Below are 26,392 nucleotides of genomic sequence, written 5' to 3'. Positions count from 1 at the left end.
TCACCCCTGAGGGCTTCTCCACCTCCGCCTGCTCCTGAGGGGTGATTGGGGCAGCAGCCACTGCTTGTACCCACTGATGGCGCTATCCCCAATCGCTCCGCACCGTCAGTGGGTGTGAGCGGGGCCGGCGCCATCAGTGTGTGGGAGTGGCAGCAGTGGTGGGAGTGGGGCTGCCAGCAGACAGAGGGCTGCCAGCAGACAGGGGTCATGGCGGGAGGGGCCAGGCGGGGTCATGGAGGATGGGTCGAGACCCGCCCTGTGCCTACCGCAGCCTCGCGGCCCACAGTTTCTTTCAAGGTGCACGAATTCGTGCACTGGGCCCCTACTCTATAATAATAAAAGTGTAATATGCTAATTAGACCGGACATCCTTCCAGACAAAGCCAGGGCTGCGAGGGCCAACGCAAGCTGCCGCGGCTGTGAGGGCCGAGCCCCTTGCACAAATTTCGTGCATCGGGCCTCTAGTAGTCTAATAATAGGGGAGACAAATGCTTATAGTCTAATAATAGGGAAACAAATAATTTATAATGTAGTATAATAAATGTAACAATTCAAATATGTGCAAGGTGCAGTGATAACTCAGAGGGGGAGTGATCTGCCTTGTCTGAGGTGGGGAGTGAGGGTTAGTATATATTACTGGAGGACTGAGCTAAAAAGGAATTTGACTAGCAGACAAGGCAAGAGAGAATACAAAGGTACAAAGGCATATACTGCATATTTTACTTAAGGTACAAAAAATAGCTTATTATTCATGCATAAAGTACATAGAAGAAAATGAAACTGAAGAGACAGGCAAGTGTCAGATCCTAAAGAATTTGGAGTTGTTGTTGAGGCAGTGAGAAGGCACTGAGGTGTTTGAAAAGGGTCAAGTTAGCCCTGCTGGTGTGGCTCAGTGGTTGAGTGTTGACCTATGAACCAAGAGGTCATGGTTTGATTCCTGGTCGGGACACATGCCTGGGTTGTGGGCTTGATCCCCAGTGTGGGGCATGTAGGAGGCAGCCAATCAATGATTCTCTCTCATCATTGATATTTCTATTTCTCCCTCTCCCTTCCTCTCTGAAATCAATAAAAATATATAAATTTAAAAAAGAGTCAAAGAATAAAATGATCCCTTATGCTCTGGATATGGTTTTTTTTACTTACCCCCTCTAGAACAGTAATTCTCAATACCATCCATTACACTCACCCTCCCTTTTATATATAAAAAAATTCTAGATGCTCCCTTTACTATCTGAAATGAAATTCCTAGAGGTACTATGATCTACCTGTGATGGGCTGCATAATGGTTCCCCCCCCCTCCCCTCGCCCCAAATATATCCATATCCTAATCCTTGGAACCTGTGAATGTTAATTTAAATGGCCAAAAGGGACTTTGCAGGTGTGATTAAGTAAGAATATTGAGGTGGTGGACTCTAAATGTGCCATGGAGGGAGACCGCAGACAGAAGAGAAGAAGGCATTGTGACCCCAGAGGCAGAGATATGGCCATAAATCAAGGCAGGCTGGCAGTCACCGGAACCTGGAGAAGGCAAGGAATGGGTTCTCCCTGGAGCCTCTGAGGGACCGTCGCCCTGTTGACACCTTGATTTTGACCCACTGAAACTGGGCCTACAGAACTGTTAATTAATTTCTCTTGTTTTAGGCCACCAAGTTTGTGACAATATGTTCCAGCAGTCCTGGGAAACTAAATACTACTTATACTTAAATAATATTGTACAGTAGAATAAAGGAGACCCAAAACCAAAGTAAATGCTGTTGGTTATATGATTTTCCTAAATGGTGAACAATTTTTGACAAAGTTCCAAACAAAACAAAATATACATTTACATGGTAGTTACATTCCTTGGAAATTTAGTGTATATTTAAACAACCATTGTTTTCTTAGCATCTACCAAACCGTGCTTGACACACAGAGGGTATTTAATAAAAGCTGGATGCATGGGCTATGAATGGATGGATGTATTAGAGCTACAGAGAGATTCTGTTTTAAAAGTTCCAAAATAAATAAATAAAACTTCCAAAATCAACACGCAAGGCAAAAATTGTGTATAGTCAAAATTACCTTTGAAAATTTCTTATATAGGCCCTGGCTGGTTGCTCAGTGGTTAGAGCTTTGGCCTGAAGACCAAAGGGTCTCAAGTTCGATTCCTGGTCAAGGGCATGTACCTTGGTTGCAGGTTCCACAGCCCCAGTAAGAGCTGGTATAGAAGGCAACCAATTGATCTGTCTCACATTGATGTTTTTCTCGCTCTCTTTCCCCCTCCTACTTCCCTTCTACTCTCTTTAGAAATCAATGGAAAATATATCCTCGGGTGAGGATTAAAATTTTTTTTTCCTGTATAGTTTATAAAATAGTGTTCAACATTTACATGACCTGATGGATGTCACTAACATACCATTTCTCAATAAAGCTGAGAGACTTTTTTTTTTTTTTTGTCAAGCCTTGGTCTGGGCACCATAAAAAGGATATGGATTGCTTCAGGGTCATGATGAATCTCATTCAGCCCTGCAAGATGCTCTCACGGAGAGCACACAAGAACGGAACTGATCAAAAGAATATAGAATCCCTTTTACATCTCAGTGTGCAATGTGAGCGCTTTTCATCGCTTTTTCTTCTTGTCATTAGTGAGCATGGTTCAGTAGACCCACAATTAATTAAGTGGGCTGATTATGTGACTCCATCTTCAGTGGATTGGTGTTCTTGTCACATCCTTTTGCTAATGAATAGTTCTCAGCTGAGCTTGATTTTTCTCTTCCAAGTGCATTTGGCAACCTAGACACATTTCTGGTTGTCACAGGTCCACTGGCAGCTAGAGGGTAAAGGCCAAGGATGCTGCTGACCATCCTACAACGCACAGGGCAGCCCTGCACTACAAAGAACGATCCAATCCAAACTGTTAGTAGTGGCAAGGCTGAGAAACCCTGGGCTAGATTATGTGTGTGCTTTGCTCATGTAGTGACTCCTTTATATTGTTGGCCTTGACATTAAGGAAGTGCTTCCTCTAGCAGAAATTGAACATGATGTTATTGGACTAGAGGGAAAGGGTGCGTGTGAATCTCTGTAGGTTAAACATATTTTTAAATTAACCTGCTATTTTATTTTAATCAAAAGTAATCTCTAGTCACACACGTGTGCATGAATGTGTGTGTGTGTGTGTGTGCACTTGTGCAGGAGGGTGTGGAGCATTTCCCGTCTATTCTCTCACTTTTAGTCTCATTTCCCAGAGCTAGCAACATATAAAGTTTTTGTTTTAATTCTTTCGGTGTTACCTTCCTAAGTCTAAATAATATTCTTCTACTTTTGTTTATTGATTTAACAGATTATCTGTTGACACTTCATTACTAAAGGTCAGGATTTAGCTTGGGTATACTAATTCTCCTTTCCCCTTTCTAATTTTCATTCGTTTGTATTTAATTTCACTGATTATTTTATAATTCTAAATAATACAATTAAACCTTTATTTTTCTTCCATGTTCTTGAGCTAGTACCTCTCGACACTCTGCTATATGTGGTTATGAGTGCTCCGATCATTTCTTTCACCTGTCTTCCTATTTTCCACAATCTTTGTGCTGTACTCTTACACTGACAAGGTCTCTGTTCTGTAATCATATGTAAGTTGTTCTTGTTTTATCTATAAGTTGAGTCTGAAAGTTGAAAACTAATGGATAGTATTTATAGGATATGATTATATAAATATTGTTCACTTCAGAGCCAAGCAGTAGATTGGGATCCCAGAACTCCTTTTGTATGAGATATCACGGCCTCTGTGCCATTTGAAAGGAGAATATTCCTAGTAGTCCAGTGTTCTTTTTCTTTTTTCTACATCGAGTTCTCTAAAATATGGCACATTTAGTTGATAAAGTGACATTTAAGTACCTATTAAGAAAGATGAAAAGTGGCAATATAATTGCAAAATAGACATTCAATAAATGAATGACCTGCATGACACTTTTGGGGAGAAAAAAGGGGAGAGGAAAATGATGGAAAACACAAGAAAGAAAAAAATTTTGAAAAAATAAGAGTGCATTCCAAATGGCCAACTTTCTGAGAGTTGAACTGTATTTGAATAACTCATGCCCCTCAGTCCAGATCCAAAGATAATATTGCTGCTGCTGAAGCTTGGGCTTTGTACTGTAACCACAGTTTATTAATTGTCCTGTTTCATTGAGGGGAAAATGCAAAGCAGACAGAACACTGGAGTAACTAGCTGGAAATATTCCACTACTTCATGGGAAGCAGCTTTCCAAACGATTCCTGTGGAGGCCAAAGTCTTGGTCTAGCCAAAATAGCACTAAAGTGTACCTTGATGGTACATTACAGAAGAAATTTCCCCCCAATTTACTTCATTAGGATTTACAGCCTTTCTGCCGCCTCAAAAGCATAACATTGATTTCTTAAATATAAAAAAATTATTTCCTAAAATAGATCGCTATGACTGCTTTCAGTAATTTATTTAAGGGGAATTGTGCCAAGTATTGCTTATATGAATTCCTGTAAAAGACTGAATTCATTTCATAATTTTCATAATTAATGTTATTCCTATTCTGTAGGAATGTACTATTAATGTGATTGGTCATCACCACATCTTATTCTGATATTTCTCAAAACATCTTTCACTTTAAGATATTAAAACGTTGATCATGTGAAGGAGCAGCAAAAGTATCCCTTATTAGTAGACAAATTGATCCTTAAATTACTAAACACCAGAGAAATTAAAAACTGCAGCTTAAATAAGCCCTATCAGATATTTGATGGAGGAAACAGTACTGTTCAAGTGATACTGTTTTTAAAAGTAAAGTTTTACCACTCCGCTATACTCATTACAGAATATTTGAATCCCCCCCTAAAAAAAGGAAGACAAAGAAAACCACACACTTGTTTGTTTATGATTTATTCCACTCTTTTTGTGTTTTGCTTTATAAATCATATTCGAATCCTATTTCTTTACTTTATATTGACATTTTTTATGTTATTATAAACATAGTTTTTAATAGCTACATATTATTTAATTAGATATACCTATCATAATTTACTTAACTACTTTACCATTGTTTAGCACTTAAGTAGTTTTTTATTGTCAATATAAATAATGCACGACGAGCATCGTTGCATATAATGATTTCTCTGGTTTTTGTTTTGTTCCCTCAGATGCAAGCTCCTAGTGGTCAAATGTTATAAATATTTTAAAGGCTCCTTGTTCAAATTGAAGTCCAAAAGTCAGTACCAATTTATACTGTTTATCCAGCATCTTAAGTGTCCAAATGACAGAATTTTAAAAGTATTTCACTGGTGTTGATTTGATTTATACTGGTATGTTGAGATGATTCAGAAAACCATTAAAAAGTGAATATGTAGAGATAAAGCATTTGACTGATTGTACATATTTAGTTCAGCCTCAATGTTAAACCAGAAGCCATTGTTCATATTCATGATGTCTCAGGTGTGGAAAAGGGCTTCTGATTTTTGCAACATAGAAGTATGATGCCAGTGACAGAACTGAATGACTAGCCAGACATGCTGACTTGAAAGATAGAGTTAGGATTTGAACATTGTACTCACTCTCCACTTTATAGTCTCAGCCCTTTTCACTGTAAATTTGGGAGTGTGCTGCATTTAGGGATATTTCCATAAAACTAGAAAATAAGAGAGAGAAATTTGAGATTGCTAAAATGTATGCCACTATTGTCAGAAGTTGCAATTACAGCTGTCTTATTATGCTGTTGTTTTGATTATATTTTCTGCAATAATAAAGGTTGTGTTCTAATTAAAAAATTAAGAATAAACCTTTACTTTGCTTAAATTTTGGTAGCTGAAATACAAGTTCCTTTGGAATTTTTTAATATGATTTTTGCTTTTGGGAAAGTTATTTGCTTTTTATGTTTATTAAATATATAATCTATACTTATTTATGCTGTTTAAAAATAAACCCTAGTTAAACTTTTTGATGAGTATTAGCTTTTTTAAAAATATGTTTTTATTGCTTTCAGAGAGAGAAAGGGAGAGGGAGAGACAGAGACATCCATGAGAGAGAAACATTGCATGCCTCCTGCTGGGTATCCAGCCTGCAACGGACTGGGAATCGAACCCCGGACCTCCTGGTGTATGGGTCAGTGCTCAACTACTGAGCCACAGGCTGGGCACAATGAGTATTATCTTGATAACATACTCACCAACTGAGAAACTGATGCAAAATAGGTTATCTTAAAAGCAAGTTATTTGAACAAGACAGAAATAGACTCATAGATACAAATAACAAACTGGTGGTTGCCAGAGGAGTGGAGAATGGCAGGGTGGGTGAAACAGGTGAAGGAGAATAAGAGGTAGAAACTTCAGTTATAAAATAAATAAGTTATGGGGATGTAACATACAGCAAGAGAAATGTTGACAATAATATTGTAATAACTTTATATGGTGAAAGATGGTAACTAGACATACTTTGGTGATTATTTTGTAATGTACAAAAATAGCAAATTTTTGTATGCCTGAAACTAATATAATAGTGGATGTCAACAATAATTCAATAAAAATAAATTGCATTAAATATAAAAATAAAACTAAGTTATTTGATATTACACTGAAAATTCTTCTTGCTTAAAATTCTTGGAAGGAAAGTTTTTGTTAAGAAAGACTATATTTAATCTATATATAGCTTGAGGGGATATATGAAAACTTGCTTTAAGAAATGATGAGCCATATCTCTGACTCAATAGGAGATGTGTGTTCCTATACCAAACCTTGGGATTTGCTAGTGTGCTTCTTTTTAGTATAAGAAGTATGAGGTTAAGCACTTGTCCACACTATAGGATTATACAAATGTTTTTACTTTTCTTATTTTTACCAGTAGTGTCACTAGTTAGAGCATGAAGCTATATGGGTTGAGGAAAAATGTAGCGCTTTTATGAGCCATTGAATTTTCATCTGTGCCCACATTTTTAGGACATATGAAATGAGAATGTAATTTTATACTCTTTTATGATGAAAAAAGAAAATGTATGCCCTACTAATTGTGGAATAAGGGTATTTTTTCTATCATGAACACAGTGTCATTATCCTAGGTAGCTGGAAAAGTAAATGTTTCTGAAAGTATGATACAACTTTCGTACTTTAACTTTATTTACATATGCAGTTTTCAGAAACTTGCCAACAAAAACTTACATTTGGACAGTGCAGTAGGCAAGTACTGTTTAGTGAGAAATGGTTTGTTCTTGAGTAATTATTCCATATGGATTAATGCAGCCTGGGTGGTGGTTAGAGAACCTTGGGGTTTGCTAAGCTCTACTTCTTCTCAGAGGACTCTATCCTAGCAGACCATAAGTCTTCAAAAGTGTCCCAAAAAGTGGTTACTTCTACTTTAAATTTAGTGTGACCATCCAATAGCTATAAGGTAGTAGTGGAATAACTTTCTTCCCTTTAAGACTTGGCACACAAAGAGTTTTGTGTAAAAATGAAAATTACAATTTCTCTTAACAGCTGTGACATCTTATGAAGATCTTGGACTCTTTGCATTTGGATTATGTGGAAAGGTAATTTTTTTTTCTCCTTGCTATTTCCAAAATTCAGAGAGGCATATTTTCCTTCTGTTTCCAGTTAGAAAAGACAAGTATATATCAGGGGAAGACATTAGAGAAATAAAAGGAAATTAAAGTAAAGACAAAATGATGGGAACAGGAAGTGAAAGAGAAGAAATCTCTATATGCCCTTCCTAAAAATGAATCAATAAACTTAATTCAACACTTAAATCTTTTAGTACTTTTCACCCTAATGAAGGAGAGCAATGACTTGGATAATTTTAAAATAGTAGCAGTGGTCTATTTTAAGTTTTCCTTATTAATTTTTATTATATTTTCTGAGTATATACCCATAAAGACAGGAGAAGAAGCATAGGATTAAAATTATATGATGACTAGCCCTAACCAGTTTGGTTCAGTGGATAGAGCGTCAACCTGTGGACTGAAGGGTCCTGGGTTCGAGGGTCAAGGGCACATGCCCGGGTTGCGGGCTCGATCCCCAGTAGGGGGGGTGCAGGAGGCAGTGGTCAATGATTCTCATCATGGATGTTTCTATCTCTCCCTCTTCTTTCCTCTCTAAAATCATTAAAATATATATTTAAAAAAATTATACTATGACTGTATACAAAATGGCTAATTAGAAGATCATATTATTTAAGAGCTTAACAGTGCTGAAAGATTTTGTGGCTATCTCCTCATTTATAGGTGAGGAAATAAAGGCCCAGAGAAATAGAGAGGCCTATTTGTCCACAGTTACTTAAAGGACTCGACTCTGCTTTTTCCTCCTCAGAATAAGAGAACTAACAGCAATATTTGTGATAGGCATACCAAACTACTTTAACAGGTAGGGGAAACACTGTCTTCTTCCGCAGGTGATCAGGAGGTAAATATTGTTAGTGCCATAGTACTCTTTTTTTAATTTCACAAGAGTTATCATACTTCTAAAACCTATTTTCATATTGGTTCCAAATGGGTCTTTTTATTTGTAAATCTGTTTTTTATGGTTTTGCGTGTTTATTTTGTTTTTAATCTAAAAGAATACTATATTTTTAGATGGCTGAACTAATTTCTAAGAAGCAAGTCTGGAAGGAAAAAGATCGATGTAATAGGGAGAACACCTTTATTTACATTCAGATTTACTTGGTTGTTAAAGTACTAAAGGGATAAAGTACAAAAGTGCAAAATGGAGAATACAGTAATTACTTAGTACCTGAGGGTAAAGGGTTTTGTTAATACCCTAGTAACAGTTTCTCTTTCCTAAAGTTCAGAATGTTTGGCAGAATCATGATCAGTTTCCTGCATTCAGTTTAAGCAAGGAAGAAGAAAAGGTTACTTACATAAGAAAACTCTCCAATAAATTGAATATGTTCTATAACATGACTCTAAGTATCATCAGTGTTATTTCCCAATGAGCAGCATGAATTGTTGAGTCCCCTTTCCTAGAACTCTAGAATATTTGCATTATCGTTTTAATGTATGCACCTGGTACTTAGTAGGCAGGTATATAGATAGAGGGCACTCCAAATAAGGAGTTGTTTGTCTGCCTTTTAAATATTTCCTGTTCATTTTCACAATTGGGTTGAAACTTTCCTATTACCTTCTTTCCAGATATAATATGGATAGTGATGTTATATATGATAGGATAACATTGTTCTAAGAATTAAAGAATATTTTATAAATGTTTTTTGAAATTTTTAAGGAAGATTTTTTTAATTGTCTCTAAGTTGATTTATTTATTAACCAAACAAATGTCTTGAGCAAATACCATATGTCATGCACTGTGGTAGATAAGAAGATAGATAGGTAGGTAGATAGATAGATACATAGATAGATAGATAGATAGATAGATAGATAGGCTTTCTAGATCTTAAATGCTAAAAAAAGAAAACAAGGGAAAAAATAATCACCAATAAGTTGATATTATTACTTTTTGCATGATATTAATAGAAAAGAAATTTCATTATTATATATGACTGAAAAGAAATCCAGTTATTATGTATGACTGATGAAAGGTAGTGTTAAAAAAAAAAAGTTCAAAATAGTCTTTTCACAAATAACTGAATTTTGGAACTAATTTTTAAATGGGTTGATATGCATAGTTTTTTTATTTTTATTTTCTGAAAAATGTTAGAGAGGCGATGACCACATCTTCAAAGACATGTCTCTAAATTTTCCTGTCATTAGTCCTGCTCTGCAGACTCCAAGGCCTCTAGGCCTCAGTAACTTAGATTGTTCCCAGGATAGGAACAGGCTGTGCCATGGATGGGATTCCTAGAAGGGTGATCCGTTTCCAATCTGTGTAGGACTGCATGACCCTAGATAGTCAGTCAGCTCCAAACATACATTGGGGGTGCAGAGCCACCAAGATTTGTTTGAGTGATCGAAAGGCCCAAGTGGAAGCAGAATGTTTCTTCTGAGTACATCTGATCACCAAGAATGGATGAACTGCTTTCTTGAGTTTCCCAGGAGTCTCATCAAAGATCACAAGCTAGTAGCCTGCAGGTTGAATTTAGTCCTCAAGCATATTTTGTTTGGTTCAGATCCTTTTTATTTTTAACTGATTGCTAACTAAAAGTTACGATATTTTAAAGAATTCAATTTTTGACTTTCAGAAATAGTAAGATTTAGCTGCATTGGATCCACATGCCCATATGCCAGCAACTAACCAGAGCTGAGTAGCAGCTGCCCCATTTTGAGAGGGGAGGAGTTCACCAATTCTATATATTACTGATTTCAGAGAGGAAGGGAGAGAGACAGACAGAAACATCAATGATCAGAGAATCATTGATCAGCTGCTTCCTGCACCCCCCCCCCCCCCCCCACTGGCGATCGAGCCTGCAACCCAGGCATGACCAGAATCTAACCCGGGACCCTTCAGTCCACAGGCCAGCACGCTATCCACTGTGTCAAATCAGCTAGGACAGATACTACAGTCTTTATAACCTCCACTCAGCCCACTGCATATTATTAAGTTTGAAACGTTGCTAAATTTTCAGATTTGAGAATATATGGGTTCTAAAGTTTCCTGCTCTAGATTATTATTCCCTGGGACAAGAGATGTGGAAAGCCTTGATGTATGCCAGGATGATATATTTGGAAGACTATATCATTTCCTTGTAGGTAGTACAGCATTGGCAGAGCACACCTCACGCTGTCTCAGTCTACCTACTAAAGCAATGTGGTAAACCAGTAAAAATGGAGAATGAGACCAGATAGATTCAATTTCAATTTTTTGGTACTTTGATAACCACTGATTACTAGCTTTTTAACACTTTTAACTGTTTAAAAATGACTGCCAAGAAAACTTACAAAAGTATTCTTTATAGTAACCATGGAACTATTAAAGAAAGGCTTTTTATGTAATGATTATTAGTTTTATGTATTACAAATGGCTGGCAAAATTTATTTCAATTTCTCTGGATTTCTGCATCTGTTTTTTAGTAATAGTTATTGGATTTTAATAAAATACCAATCCTTTTATATTATTTCCCCTTCCATCTTCTAAATACATTTGTTCTTTTATAGGTGGTGGTGGCAGGCACCATAATAATCCAGAATATTGGAGGTAAGCAGTTGAAAGTGCACGGCTTATGCATAGATGTGATGGAAATGATTTCCTCTTTTGGTTTCTTGCCTTACCACAGGTCTAGCTGGGAACCTGAACCCCTGTGGTCACAGGTAGCCTTAGAAACCTTGCGTGTTGTCCTCATTACTCTTTTTTGTGGGGTTTTTAAGCAGCCTGCCTGGACAATAACTTCTAAATCAGTTCCAGGTAAACCCTTGATTTCAGTCTTGCTATTAGGCCCGCAACACACCTCTAAAACATTTGCTTTCTGTAGTTGTGATAGTGGTGATGTACTGTTTAGATACAGCATTTGCCAACCGGTAGTCCACGAGGTCCGAAAGGTTGGTGACCGCTGGTTTAGGAAACTCTCCAGGTGATTCTGAAATACTTCCCCTTCACTTTTGTCCTAATCACCCCCATTAGTGGGGACTGCTTTAGTGGGAGTGGTGTTCTATGAGCTGTGAACATTCAGCTCATAGAACACCACCATTGTAGACAAACAGTCCTCTTACAGCAGAGAAAAATGACCAAATGGTTTAAAAAATAGACCTGAGAAAAACATTGTCACATTTATCTGTTATCTTGTTCCCATTAAAAAATCCCAGTATCAAGAACCAAAAATTAGTGTTAATTAGAGATAGCTACACATTTAAATACAAAATATGGGAATTATATTTATATATGTTGTAAAGAAGTTACATAGTGCTGAACATGTTTTCAGCATTGACTGGAGTTCTAAGTAAATGCTATTAGTTTAAAAGCAGCAATTTTCAACCTGTGCAGTGCATTTAAATTCTTGAATTTAAAAATTCAAGTATGTTTAAAGCATGCAATACCTGGCTATTTAGTCAGGGTACTGACCTCTTTTCCCTTAGATTGTCAAATTAAAACAAAAAACAAACAAAACAAAAAAACGACAATGGTGAAAACAATAGCCAATTGGTGTGAATGAATCAAAATTATACCTAATTTTTGTCAGATCAGCAAAAAAGATATTTTTTGGTGTGCCTCAGAATTTTAATAATTAGTTTAGATGTGCCATAAGATTAAAAAAAAGGTTGAAAATCGCTGGTTTAAAGGAATATACACAGAGAAGGTTGACATGCACTTTGGGTCTTACACAGGATTGTATGGTCAGAGGAAATTTTAATCTTATTATATGTAACAGTTCAAAATAACTGAAAGATGACAGTTTTAATAAAGTTCAACTCTGATAATCGAGGTCTGAACTATTTCACTTTAAGTATTATTCAACTGAAGTCTATCTTTAATGGGTTTCTTGGTCAGGGAAAATATTAACATTCCCTTGGCTACATTTAGTGAGAACTAAGCAAATTACCCAGGTTATCTTACCCTCCACCAAACACTTTATTATTCCATTTGACTGATGTGGTAACTAAGAGTTAGAAGAGATAAACCAAAGAAATTATGTACTTACTAGAGGACCAGTGCACGTGCACCGGTGGGGTCCCATAGCCTGGCCTGCACCCTCTCGCAATCCAGGACCCCTCGGGGGATGTAGTAGTGCGCAAAGTGGCAGGCGGCCAGGGAGGAGCCGGAGCCTGGGCCTGGCACTGAGCTGCTCCCACTCATCCCAGCCCTGCTGCTCCTGCTGCAGCAGCTGCATTAGCGCTGCAGCGGACATAGGAGAGGCGCACGCTCCCTCAGCTGCATTTGCCAGCCATGAGCCCGGCATCTGGGGTAGCGCTCACACTATGGGAGCGCACTGACCACCAGCTCCTGCGTTGAGCGTCTGCCCCCTGGTGGTCAGTGCACATCGTAGCGATTGTTGACCAGTTGTTCAGCCATTTGGTCACTTAGGCTTTTATATATAGAGAGAGGCATAACGCATAGACACAGTAGTGTGGTGAAGGCCTGGCAGCGGGTAGAGGAGTGGGGAAGGAGAGGGGCTGAGCATAGAGGGTAAAGGGGGGGGCATATGTGATATTGTCAACAATAAAAATATATTTAAAAAAAGAGTTAGTGGCATAAAGAACTTGCTCATGATCCACATAGCTAAATTGTAAAGCTAAAGATTTGAATTGAGCTTAAGAGCCAAATATTTCATCTCAGCTCTGTATGATCAGGAGCCTTGCTTCTACTTATCCTTTGTAACTAATTTTAAGTCATTCCTTGAGGCAGATTATTTTTTCACTCCAAACCTTAGTTTCCCCACCCATTCAAAAGGAGGCTTGGTCCAGTTGAGTTCCAAGATTCTCTTGGAGGGAATGGCTGAGCCTGTGAAGACTAGGCATTTGGTTATGTTGGAAGAATTGCCTTTTCCAATGTAATTTTGTATTTGTGGCTTATTTTTGTGACTGTCTGGATCAGACAGTGACTCTCCATTGCCCCACAAATAAAATACTTTACCATGGCTTAAAAAAATATTAACATTCCAACAATAAATTGTAGTTGCCATTGCTCTGGAAATCCTGAACATTCATGTTTTTATTCTTTCAATGTTCATGGAAACACATATTATTGAATGAGAGGAACGCTTTCTTGGATGTCATACAAAATAATTTCTGTCTACCAAATACTTCTTTACTCTTCAGACCAGAATTCAGTAAAATAAGTCTCTTTCTTTAGGAATCTATATAATGGCATTGATTTTAAGAAATCTTTGGAATATTTTATTTTAGCAAATATATATTGCTTAACTATATACTTGGTCTCTAATATGAATGTACTAGAAGCCTGGTGCACGAAATTTGTGCACTGAGGGGGGGTTCCCTCAGCCCAGCCTGCACCCTCTCCAATTGGGGACCCCTTGGGGGATGTCCATTCAGACATCCCTCTTGCAATCTGGGACCACTGGCTTCTAACTGCTCACCTGCCTGCCTGCCTGATCGACCCTAACTGCCCTCCCCAGCCGGCCTGGTTGCCCCCAACTGCCCCTCCTCTGCTGGCCTGATTGCCCCTAACCCCCTGCCAGCCTGATCTCGCCCCAACTGCCCTCCCCTGCTGGCCTGATCACCCCTAACTGCCTCTGCCTTGGCCCCCACCACCATGGCTTTGTCCAGAAGGAAGTCAGACGTCCGGAAGATGGCCGGCCGACCTGGTCTAATTAGAATATTACCCTTTTATTAGTATAGATAGATTATATAGGATAGGATTTCTTAAATGTGGGAGGGAGCCTTTTTCAGCAGGAGGAGATGCTCTTTGCAGACAAAAATACATAATCCCTATATCTGGACTGATAGCCAGCCATATGCACTATACTGCCAAACCGGTCATTAAAAAATTGAACCACTTTCTTACACCTTGCACCAAACAGCTGTTGCCCTTAAAACCCCTCCTCAGCCCCCAACTTAGGTTCTGCCTTCACAGTTCACCCAGATTTGGTTCTGATTGGTCGGTTTCTATGCCAGTCAGCATCTCCGGGCCTATCTCTGGGCCTGATCTGAGAGGCGGGGCTGATCAGCAGCCCCGAGGAGGCCTGGAGAGAAACAGAGGCATGGCTGCTGGCAAAGCCCAGAGAGAAAGAGAGAGGCAACGGCTGATCAACAGCTGCCACGGAGGCTGCGGATCAGAAACTGCCTCTCTCTCTGGGCCTGATCCTTCACCCTCTGGGCAGTCAGTGCTGACTGCAGGACTGACTTCTGGTCTGTCAAGCCTTCGGTCGTTTCGGACTCTGGGTTTTTATATATTAGGATATTTTGTTATTTTCAGTCCATTTTACTCTCCATGTAATTAGTGAGCGCCATCAATTTTTTTTTTTTTTTTTTTTAGAGTAGGTTGAGCTATTTTTTTTATCATTTTATGTAGAATTTTCATTCTAGGAATTTGGATCCAATTTTGTACCCTGGCACAATGCCTGCCTGCTATTGTATTCTCTATATCCTTCACCCTAATCCCTTGTTCTCTAATCTTATATGTAACTGTTATTGAACATGATTCTATTTTAGCACTTGCTGTTATTAAAGTTATCTCTGTATATGCTTTTCTCCCCCACTATATTGTAAGCTCCTCCAGGGCAAGGATTATGTCTCATTTCTCTTTGTACTCCCAGAACCTAGCACAATACCTGAGACTTGATGAACCTTTGTTGAACTGATTGGAGCTGGATATGAATTGTATGGACTATTTCCAAGTACTTTTAAGTGTTCTAGGTATATTTATCAAGAAGTGGAAAGGGGCCTGGCTGTTGCTCAGTGGTTGAGTGTCAACCTATGAACCAGGAGGTTATTGTTTCATTCCCAGTCAGGGCACATTCTTGGGTTGCGGGGCTTGATCCCCAGTGTGGGGTGTGCAGGAGGCAGCTGATCAATGATTCTCTTTCAAATCATTGATGTTTCGCTCTCTTTCCCTTCCTTTTTGAAATCAGTAAAAAAAAATATGTATTTAAAAAAAGAAGAGAAAAGGGGATTGCTAGACTGATTGCTAGTTTTAAATATATGAAAAGCTGAACATGAAAAAAAAAAAAAGATGCTAGACTAATTGAGTATTGTTCCAGAGAACAGAGCTGGTTCTGATGGGTCCACAGTGAAGCTAGTTTGGGTGCATTTGGAATACCTTTGTAACTAAGCTGTGTAATAATGGGAACGACCCACACTCTTTGAAAATGCTCCTTATCCCTAAAACATTCAAACAGAGCTGGTTGGTCAAATGTCAGAATGTTCTAGGAAGGATTCCTACATTGGTGGCAGATAAATAATCCGTTCTCCCAACTCTGAGTTTGTTGATTTGCTTGCTTGCTTTGCTTTAGGACCTTTAAAAAAAAATGACTTAGAAGCAGTCACAGCAATTTTTAATGTCCCTCAAATTCAGGAAAGCAGGTGAGGCTTATTTAGTTTTAAAAGAATGTCTCCGTGATTTTTTTTTATATTGGTTAAAAGTTTATTTATTGACAGTTCACTAAGTAATAATTAAAACACATTATAGAGGTTTTGGTCTTAGCCAGGTATACACAAATCATTCCCTAATTTCAATTGAATTGGAAGCTTGTTATTGTGAGCAGAACACTGGACTGGAAGTTACATACCTTGAATTCTTTCTACTCCAATCTCTGTCATTGGGTAGCCATGTGTCTTAGGGAAGTCCCTCCCTCACTCTCTTCGCCTCAGTTTTCTCTTTGTTAAATTGCTGGGGGTAGGATGGGAGGCAGGGAGCTTAAGACCCCTTCTTATCTCAAAATTCGAATTCTAATTTGGTACTTTGGGAGACATATTAATTCTTTCAGAACATTAAAATATTTTTATTACAGGAAAGTTCAGTGGGAGGGTTAAGCTTGGTTCAAAAGATGATTTGGTGTCCTAGCCAGTTTGGCTCAGTGGATAGAGCGTCAGCCTGGGGACTGAAGCGCCTGGGTTTGATTCTGGTCAAGGGCACATGCCCGGGTTGTGGGCTCGATCCTCAATTGGGGGCGTGCAGGAGGCAGCTGATCAATGATTCTCTCTCATCATTGATGTTTCTATCTCTCTCTCTCCCTCTCCCTTCATCTCTGAAATCAATTATATATAAATAATTTGGTGTTTTGTTAGGTTTCTTTAACAAATCAGCAACTATTGGTCTAAAAGCTTTCATAGATGCTGTTTCTTGTCAGAAAAGGGGAATCTCAGTTCTTGGAACTTTAGGGGAGCCGTTGAGCCTCTGAGGTTAATGACTAGGAGCCTTAAGAGGTAGTTCCTTGATTGATATACGCTGGGTTTGTGTAAGTCCTAAGCAGCTAGACCATGTATGCGTGAGAAGAAACACTTATTTAGGAGGATCTTTAATACGTTGTGCATATGACTTACAAAGTGGATTTTTCGTTATTAATTAGAAATTCATTGGATACTTATAAAGTGTGTAGCATCAGATTGAATTTTTATACTTCTTCCATGCCTATCTGCATATAATATAATTCAGATAGCATTTTTTGAAAGATAGGATGCTCTGTTACAGTCTGTTAGTATAAATGGTCTGAGTTTTTGCAGTGATTGGTTAGAACTGAAAAATAATATAATAACTTCTACCTAGGTCAAGCGTTCCACTAGTCACTTTAATTATACTTACCGCAACTCTTCAAGGTAGATGATATGACCCTCTTTTTATAGAGGCAGAGATGAGTGCTCAGGGGGTATAAGTAACTTGCTTACCTTTACCCCTTAATCAAACCAGGACTCAAACCCCGCTCTGTCTGTCTACTTCTAAAGCCTTAATTCTTTCTGCTATGATATAGTAAATGTTTGAAAAGCTGTGAAAAGATTAAATGTCGAGGATTTTAAAATCTCCTTGGGGACAGGAACTATGTGTTTTCATAACCTGACCTAGTTTCTGGTAAAGGAACTCAATAAATAGTATTTGTTGAGTGAATGAGACAGTTAAAAAAGTTCTACTTAAAAGCCTCAGATTTTGCCTCAAAGAGACAATTTTATATATTATATAAATGATATAAAGAGACTTGAAAGCCCGTTGAATGATTTGTAATTTAGAATTATTTAAACATTAAAAGGTGAGAGGTATTGAGGAGAGTTAGATCTTATGTAAAATAGAAAATAAGGTATTTTGAAATCTGTTTTCAGATTAGGTAATTATGTCTTAGATTAATGCTGCTTGACTCTTTTATTCTTTGTAGCATTTAAACATGTCTCAGTTTTCTTGGGATTCTTTGCCCCTGATGAATCTATGAGGAAAATGGAACAGAGAGACCCTTACCAGCAAAACGAAGACCCAGTTTATTACCTGTGTTTCCAGATTCCATAACTCTAGGTAACTTGCTCATTGGCTTGCATCCTTAGTATCTAGCACATAGTAGGCATTTAGTAAGTAAGAGTCATTATAGGAAGAAAGGAAGGCATAAGACATGGAGGACAAGAAGAAGAAGTCATTGACCTGGCGTGATACTCCTTTAGGAGGAAAAGAAAGTTCATCAACTGGGAAGAGAAGACCACAGAATATATGTGAACATACAGTTTCTTTAGGAAAGAATCTACTGTCAGAACTTCACTGAAAATCTTGTTTCCCCCAAGACCAATCAGGCACCAAGTATGTTACTGGGCAGTAATGTGTCCTAACAAATTTTGAGGAAAAAATCTGTTTTTGAATAATCTCTAAACTTTATGATAGAAAAAAATGTGACTCACTAAACTTAGTGCTTTTATTCTAAGGTTACTTGGAACCCTTGCCTTTGGAAAATGGAGAGCCATATAGTAAAATACTACTGAAAAGCAATTCCTGATCTCTTCCCAACACTAATGAATTGGGGGCCTGAAATAGGCTAGAGCCAGAGATAGTCCCCAGTTGCCCATTTCCTCAGGAGCCTGAGTGGTGTTTGCCGAGAGTCATTGCTGCTGGGACACAAAGTCAGGAAAGCATCTGGAAGTTTTGGTATTTAATGCTGTTACGGGCAAGAGAACTCCGGCTGAGAGTTTGGATTTAGTATACTACTAGTAAAAGGATTAACCCTTTGCACTCTCTTGCTTTTATCTCGATTCCTTTATTCTACTCGGGATTTAATTTTTTAAATACCCCAGATTTTACAAAGTGCGGCAGTAGAATAAAAACCTGGGGTTTCTTTTCATACAAACTTATTTATTTGGATTTTTTTATATTTCAAATTATTGATACATTCAAAGAGTAATTTTAATCTCGACATCCGAGTGCAAAAGGTTAAGAACTGTAATAGCAAATAAGTATAGGTACTTTCCACATAGTTCCTCTGTGTTGCATAATGAAGTTCTTTTCTTAAGAACCAAGGTAAGTAGTTACATGGTTTCAATTCATTTGAACTCCTAAGATAGACCACCCGGTAGGCTAAAATATCCCTGCAAATCAAATGGTGCACCCCAAATCATCGTTAGTCAAGCTAGAGAAAGTCTATTAACTATGAACTCTTACAAGTACGTGATAAAAGTTAATTCATGTTATTACTGGTTTCATATCTTGCCCAACTCAATATGTGGAAAGGTGAGTGGCTCCTAGGAGTATGTTAAATTCTTATTTTGCTCTTAAAAATATGAAGGACCACTATGGATAGCATATTCTTTTCTTAGTTCTCTAAAGCCCCAAATCTTTAAAGGAGATTAAAGTTTGAATTACTGCTGCATATTGTGAAAGGAAAACCCTAAGCATTAGTAGTCTTACTGAGACCTCCTGAAATAGGTAGAATGACCCAGTTTCTCTAGTCTGGCACGACTCCCACTAACCTTATTCTAACAGCCTCAATTAACACCTTAGTGTAAGAATCTAAGTTTTAAGAGAAACTCAGCAGCCCTTGTATTCCTCAGGCAGCCTAGTTACTAAATCTCATTCATAAACAGAAAGGTATAAATAAGTTTTCAGTCGAGAACTATAGACATTTTAAATTCTCAGTATTTTTCAAATTTATGATTTAATATTAGATAATTCTGGAACTATTTGGTCTTTTTTTTCCTTTTCTTTTTTTTCTTTTGGTAGGATAGTGAAGTTTTTTAGATGTACTAGTTTGTATTGTCTCCTGGGAAATAAGGATTGGGTGCGCTGTTACAATGCCATCTGCTGGTAACATCATCTGTAGTCAAACTGCAGCTTTATTGAGCCTCAATATTGTTTAGAAATTCTAGGAAGCACTTAGGGGAGAGAGAGGAAATTTGGAAGGAGTCTTTTTCACAAGTACTTCCTGTAGCAATATTTACTGGTAACATGTCACTTTAAAAAGGTTTAGATAATAATGCATTTCTTAGTACTAATTTTTATTTATAGGTGTTTTAGAATAGTGAATATTCTGGTCACTTTTTATTCAAATTTAAGATCTTGATAATGGTAAAACAAAGTTATAATTTTTTTAGGGTTATGGAGAAAAAAGTCCCTCCATATATTGTGATTTTCATTTGTACACAAATTAGGGAAATGACATTGTTGTCAGGGTTTTTTAAAAAAATCCTTGCCTTGGCTGATATGGCTCAGTTGGTTGAGCATCAGGAGGCTCATACACTGAAGGGTCGCCAGTCTGACTCCCAGTCAGGGCACATACCAGGTTCCATCCCCATCAGGGTGCATGCGCAGAAGGCAATTGATTGATATTTCTCTCTCACATAGATGTTTCTCTCTCTCTCTCCCTCTCCCTTCTTCTCTCTAAAATCAATTAAAAATAATTTTAAAAAACAAGTGAGGAAAGAGACATCATCAGCATTTTTTTAAAAGTCCTTTTTAAAAAAAGGGAAAGATTGTGTTTGTGTACTGTTTTGAGTAGGGATAGATTTTCAGTGGTATTTGAACATTTAATAGAAACACCAGGTTAATAAGAGAGACATCCTAGATTATAAAGAGCTAATAAGCAAATGGTCGACATGCCCTCATGCCCTCGCGCCCTGGTGCTGGGGCCGGAGGACCTGAGGCTGCGCCTCCTGCCCCGGTGCCAAGGCCTGGGGACCTGAGGCCAGGCCTGGGGACCTGAGGCTGTGCCCCCCCCCAAGCCCCCACCAGGCAAGGCTTGACAGGGCACCTGAGGCTGCGCCCCCCAATCTGGTGCCGAGCCAGGGGACCTGCCCTGCAGGGCTTGACGGGGTTGGGGCCAGCCGGGTCTGGGTCTCGCGATTTCGAGGCGCACGTGCGGGTGGGCGGGGACTTGACTCTGGGTCTTGCAGTGAACCCCAAATTCTGACAGGAGGGAGATTTTCATGTACATTTTACTAATTTTCTTCTATCTCTGACACTTCTATTATAGAGAAAGGGCAAATAGCAATATTAAAATATTTCCTCTAATTAATTCCCTTTTAATGTGCATGAATTTCATGCACCGGGCCACTAATGTTGAATATAATAAACTAGTTGCAATCTGTGACTAAAAACATGTTTGAAGTAAAATTGAACCTCTTTTAGACATAAGCGAAGTTATTTTTTTCTCCCATAGTCCATCTGTTTAGGGCTGGCTGACTAATCCTTTAAGAAGTTGCTGAATTTCCTCCAAGTGCTGAAAACCTAATTCTGCTTTAAAAATAGCTGTGTGTAATTTTATCTTCATATGTGTATTTCAAGTGTTTAACAAAAAGGTAATTATTTTTGTAAACTAATGATTTCTTAGACCCAGCTCCAACGGAGGCCTTATGTATGTGTGTGTGTGTATGTGTGTGTGAGTGTGTGTATGTGTGTGTATTTAAAGGAGAATCTTTGGAAAAATAGTCCAAAAGAGTACAAAGTTTGTGGGAGGAGGGGTTGGTTTTCATTTTAATTCTTTTTATTTGAATATAGTGTTAATAGTGTTAATATCTCAGCCATGTGAAAATAGGAAACTTCCTTTTCTGAACTATAACAATAGTTGTTGATACAGTAGAATCATAGTGGCAGAGTCCTATCCATAGTGTCCTATTAGGTAGAGTCCTACCATGAAACTCCTTAGTTTGTCTGAGGAATCTTGTACTAATTAATTACTTCACTAAACCAGCTCACAAAAATGAAATGAATTATGCTGAAAATACATTTCAATGTGAAATGAACCTTCTAAGTGCTCTTACTAGTAAAGCTTCTAACTAATTTTCTGTGTTGTTTAAATTCTTTAATTTCTTTGCACCCAAATGTTAAACACAACAGTCAGACACAATTTATTGTTTAAATGCTGATGATAAAAGAAAAAAGAACAACCCTGGGGAGTGGTTCTCTTGATAGACTTTCTTTTTCTTTGCTGTGTTGAATTTATTCACTTTGTGCCCGCACTTTCCCATAGCAGAGTAGTTAAGTGCAAGTTTCTCAAGCCAGACTGGCTGCTTCCACCCTCGCTAGCTTGGGCAAGCTACTCCTTTGTGCTTCCATTTCTTCATCTGTGAAATAAATAACATCTGCCTTACAGGTCTGTGGTGAAGGTGAAGCGAGGAAATAACTTGCAGATCTCTTAGAATACTGTCAAGCATACACTAGGCACCCCAAACCAAAAATGTTTGCTGTTCTCATACTTATCCCTTTCCCTCTGTTTCTGCCATCGCTCCCTCAACCCCCATGCTGCCAACTCATGTGTTTCTCTTTATGATTAGACAACCAATATTAATACCTTTCCGCTTGCTATTGCCTAATCAAATTTTACCCTATTTTAGTCATTTCTTAATATAAGAGTTGCTTTTCCCACATGGTTTTTAAAGAATACTTTCAACTTCTGTGTTTTGATTAGGCTCACAGATTTTTTGAATTTTCTTCCCAGGACAGTTTCCATGAAATGAATTCTATTAGTTATGTTTAAAATGAACGAGAAAAGAATACCTATTTAGTTAATGTGGTGAAACGAAATGATTTGTAATGGTTGAATACCTGTCATCAAGGTATGACTTCTAGCACTAATTCTGGCTTTGGTAGTGTGTAGGCCAGAACCACTTAACTATAACCATGGCACTTATGGATGACCCTGTTACAGCTATTAATTTAGGTTACAATATTGGTGTGTCTTGTATTAGGAGTGTATGCTATGTATCAATGTCAGCAAATATCATTTATAAATTCTTGCTTATGACCTGTCTCTAAGATGTCTTTAAACACTTCCTTATGCCATTAATAGAAGACCCGAGACAAAAGTTGTGACAGGCAGCTTTTTGATCGAGTGAACCGTTTGGTTAAAAATCAATGGATATGTGAACTTTCTTATTGATATCATATCTTTACTAGTAAAACTTTTCCAGTTTATTTTACTGAGCTGATTGTTCTTTTCATGTGAATCTAATGAAGATGTATTTCCTAACTTAATGTATATTCTTGTTTCCTTTCTGTATTATATATAATAGTCCTTGCATGAAACTTTACTTGAAGTTAAGAAAAAAATAATTTAGTATAAAATATAGTGTCTTTCTTTGTTTTACTTGCTTAGTCATGAGTTCTGTGGTTCTGTAGCTCTTAATACAAGCATCAGCAGTCTCTAAGAAGCAGTATTTTGCCTGTCTTATCATATATATATACATCTTGTATGCTGAGATCTTTTTTTGAGAGAGAAACGTTTATATTTCTTGAAATATACATGATTCTTCAGACTGGAATCTAATGAAATAGGACACCCATTTGAAAACCAGAGTTAAGGCTACAACAGAGGATAAAAGTGATCAAATGATTAGCCAGAGGCTAATAGAAATTCTGGGAAGAATGACAGATTGTATATTAGAAAGAAATATGATCTCATATTCATTGAAGCTTTTTACAGCTAGAGATCTAAAAGAAATAATAGAAAATTACTGAAAGAGATGAATGTCTGAAACTTTAGAAATCCATGGAGTGTTGGATTAATCCAAGCAAGAAAGACTGATGGGCAGATAATAAATCACATTGTGTAGGAAGTCTGCATTCCTTGTTTTCAAGGTATTTTTGTCTTTTTTTTTTTTCTGGCAAGATATATTTAAGTAGCTCTAGGCCAGTTTCAGAAAATTCCGTTCATGATTTTTATTATCACACCATATGTGTATGATTCTTTGGAATAGATAAAGTATTATAAACAGAGACTTCAAATCCTTGAGTGGAAGAAATTAAACCTTCCTTCTGTACCAAATTAATAGCAAGTGTTTCCTTATGAGAGTGTAAGCAATATAGAACACCTTTTCTCGTACAATCCCACAAGTAAAGGAGCGTTTGAAGAAATGTACTGTACTGCTGCCTGGAAAAAGCTGCACTTCAACAGCTGTCCTTCTGTCGGGGAAAACAAATAGTCATAAACTGGAAAATGTGTATATGTACATTTTCATTACAAGGAAGTGGCTACTTACTTAACTGTTTCAAATTTTACTTTGCCACAGGTACATGTTTTTTTACTTAAAAAATTGAGTGTATGTTTGTGTGTGTAATTATTGCCTATTTCATATAAATTTATACACAAGGTAGTATAGAGTCTTTTTTTCTCACACAGCATTATAATAATTGTGCAGGAGTTCAGCTACTTTTAAATATGTTGATTGAGAAATATACATTCTTCTTCTTAAACTATTTGAACCTTTTAATCAATTTCCCCCCAGATTTTTGCCATTAAGGCTTGGCATTCATTTGTGTTCTTAGTTTTTGTAGTTTGAGGGAGAAAGTAAAGTGTTTCCTGAAATATATATAAATAATAAAATTAATGTACACTCTTTATTCTTCATGGACATATTCTTGTTGGCTCTTTTTTCTTCTTCCTTTTTTTTTTTTTTTCGTTAATCCTCACCTGAAATTATTTTTTCCTTTTTTTTTTATGAGCAAGTGCAAGGGAGGGAGGGAAGAAGAGAAAGAGAGAGAAACATCAATGTGAGGGAAACACATCGATTGGTTGCCTCCTGCACCCACCCAACCAGGGCTGGGAACCTGCAATCCAGGTACGTGCCCTTGACTTGGAATCGAACCACTGAGCCACACTGGTCAGGGCTCTTTCTCAATATATACTTAACCTATGGGGGAAAGAGAGATTATTACTCTGTGAAACTGAAATTCTGACTCCAGATCACCTGGGTTTCTATGTACTTAAGCATTTAACTTAATGATTTGCCTTGAACTTGAAATGTAAGCAAAGGATACTTAATGAACTTACAGTTATTCTTCTCTACAAAGTTATTTTTTAAAAATATATTTTTATTGATTTCAGAAAGGAAGGCAAGGAGAGAGAGAAACATCAGTTGAGAGAGAGAATCATTGATTGGCTGCCTCTTGCATGCCCCCTACTGGGGATTGAGCCCGCAACCCGGGCATGTGCCCTTGATTGGAATCGAACCCAGGACCCTTCAGTCCGCAGGCCGACGCTCTATCCACTGAGCCAAACCATCTAGGGCTCTACAGAGTTATTTATCTGCATTCCCGGTATATAGATCTCTCTCTCTCCGTGTGTGTGTGTGTGTGTGTGTGTGTGTGTGTGTGTGTGTACTAGTATCTTTGAGGACAGTGCAGTATTGGTTAATCTTCCACATAGCCCTAATAGATACCTGTGTTTCTGGATAAATTATTCTTTAAGTGGTTAAAGATGATAGAATTCTAACAGGAATTCTTTTTATTCTTTTTGCAGCTATGTCATCTTATCTTTTAATTATTAAGACAGAGCTTCCTACAGCTATTTCAGAATTTTTGTCTGGAGACCATAGTGGGTAAGAAAAAAATACTTCACATGTGTCCACTTATTTACTAGTTCAATAAATATTTATTAAGCTAGTGGAAAGTAAAACAAATGTAGTCCCTGCCCACAAGACACTTACATATTAGGCAGGGGCAGAGTAGTCCTGGAGAAGAAAATACTCAGCAGATGTTTATTGATGATCCATTATGTATGAAGCACTGTGCCTTGAGCCCTTTGAAAGGGCTTAACCCTTACAGTCTGTGAGAGTGTGATAGGGCAGGACAGGTTTGAGCTAGATCTTGGAGAAGGGTAAAGGAGAAATTTCTGGGACTATGCAAGATTGGGATGGGGGAATGGATAAAGATTAAAAGTACTGATAGTAAAGGTCAGCAAAGGATTGAATGGATAAAACTGCTGTCACTTTTCAGCCAACCATCGTATAAAGATAAATCATATTGATAAAGTTATAGCCATACTTATGTGAGATTCCTATTATGAAGCATGATTTAAAAAATTATTTTCAAAGATTATTGTTTTAACAGTGTTATAAACAGTACTAAGCCACATCATACCCTGTTTCTCCTTATTTTAAAAACACTGTGTTCTAAAGACTGTTGACTCATCTCTTTTTATGGGTGAAAAAACAAATTAATTATACTTTTCCTTTCACTGCATAGAACAAGAAATTTTGAGAAAAATAAACTCTAAAAGACAGAATATATTGTTTTGTCATCAAGTTATTTTATGTAATTTATAAACAACAACAAAAACAACCTATCAGACTTTTAGATTTAAGTATTTGGTTATTTTGCTGTAATATTTGAACTTGGTCTGGATTGAAGAGCAAGTTTTCAAAATGTATTTAGCTTTTATAACTTGGCTTATACCAGTATGAAAGAATTCTACTTAGATAACTGTAAATACATATTTATAAGGAAAGTGTGTATACTTTATTTTTTCATCAAATTTATTGGGGTGACATTGGTTAATAAAAAGTATGGTATACTTTAGATCTAAGAACTGTTAAGAAAATGTGGTTGAAAAAAGTTCTTAATGATGTTTCATTATCATAAATATTGTGCCTTAATATAGTACTTTATTAGTTTACAAGATTTCCTCATTCATTATCACATTTGATGCTCACCAGTATCTTTTTTATCTATAGCTTTATACAGTTACTTTTAATTTTTATGCTTCTAGTTTGATAAATAATTCCTAGAAGGAGTAGCTATGTGAAAATCACTTTTGTACTTGCAGTAAAAATATTGCAGACAACTTTTAATTACTCAAAAAGTTCTATGTGATGAATTTCTTTTATAATATAGAGCTAAGAACTCTAAGCAATATGAGGTAAAATGAAGAATGTTAAACCAAGAATAAG

The 26,392-nt window shown here is 37.3% G+C and overlaps 1 protein-coding gene across 3 annotated transcripts in view; it reads left to right on the top strand.

The window, feature by feature from the left end:
• Window positions 1–26,392, top strand: part of SLC38A6 (solute carrier family 38 member 6) — a 61,915-nt gene that overhangs the window by 8,977 nt on the left and 26,546 nt on the right. For all 3 annotated transcript variants that reach the window (XM_054716009.1, XM_028141627.2, XM_054716010.1), the window contains exons 4-6: window positions 7,470–7,522; window positions 11,033–11,072; window positions 24,964–25,042. In XM_054716009.1, coding sequence (XP_054571984.1) covers window positions 7,470–7,522; window positions 11,033–11,072; window positions 24,964–25,042 — 172 coding nt within the window. The remainder of the gene's footprint in view (window positions 1–7,469; window positions 7,523–11,032; window positions 11,073–24,963; window positions 25,043–26,392) is intronic.

The sequence above is a fragment of the Eptesicus fuscus genome, chromosome 5, assembly GCF_027574615.1.
Source record: "Eptesicus fuscus isolate TK198812 chromosome 5, DD_ASM_mEF_20220401, whole genome shotgun sequence".
Taxonomy (NCBI): Eukaryota; Metazoa; Chordata; class Mammalia; order Chiroptera; family Vespertilionidae; genus Eptesicus; species Eptesicus fuscus.
Note: the sequence above shows the minus strand (reverse complement) of the source record. Positions and strands in the feature narration are given on the sequence as shown.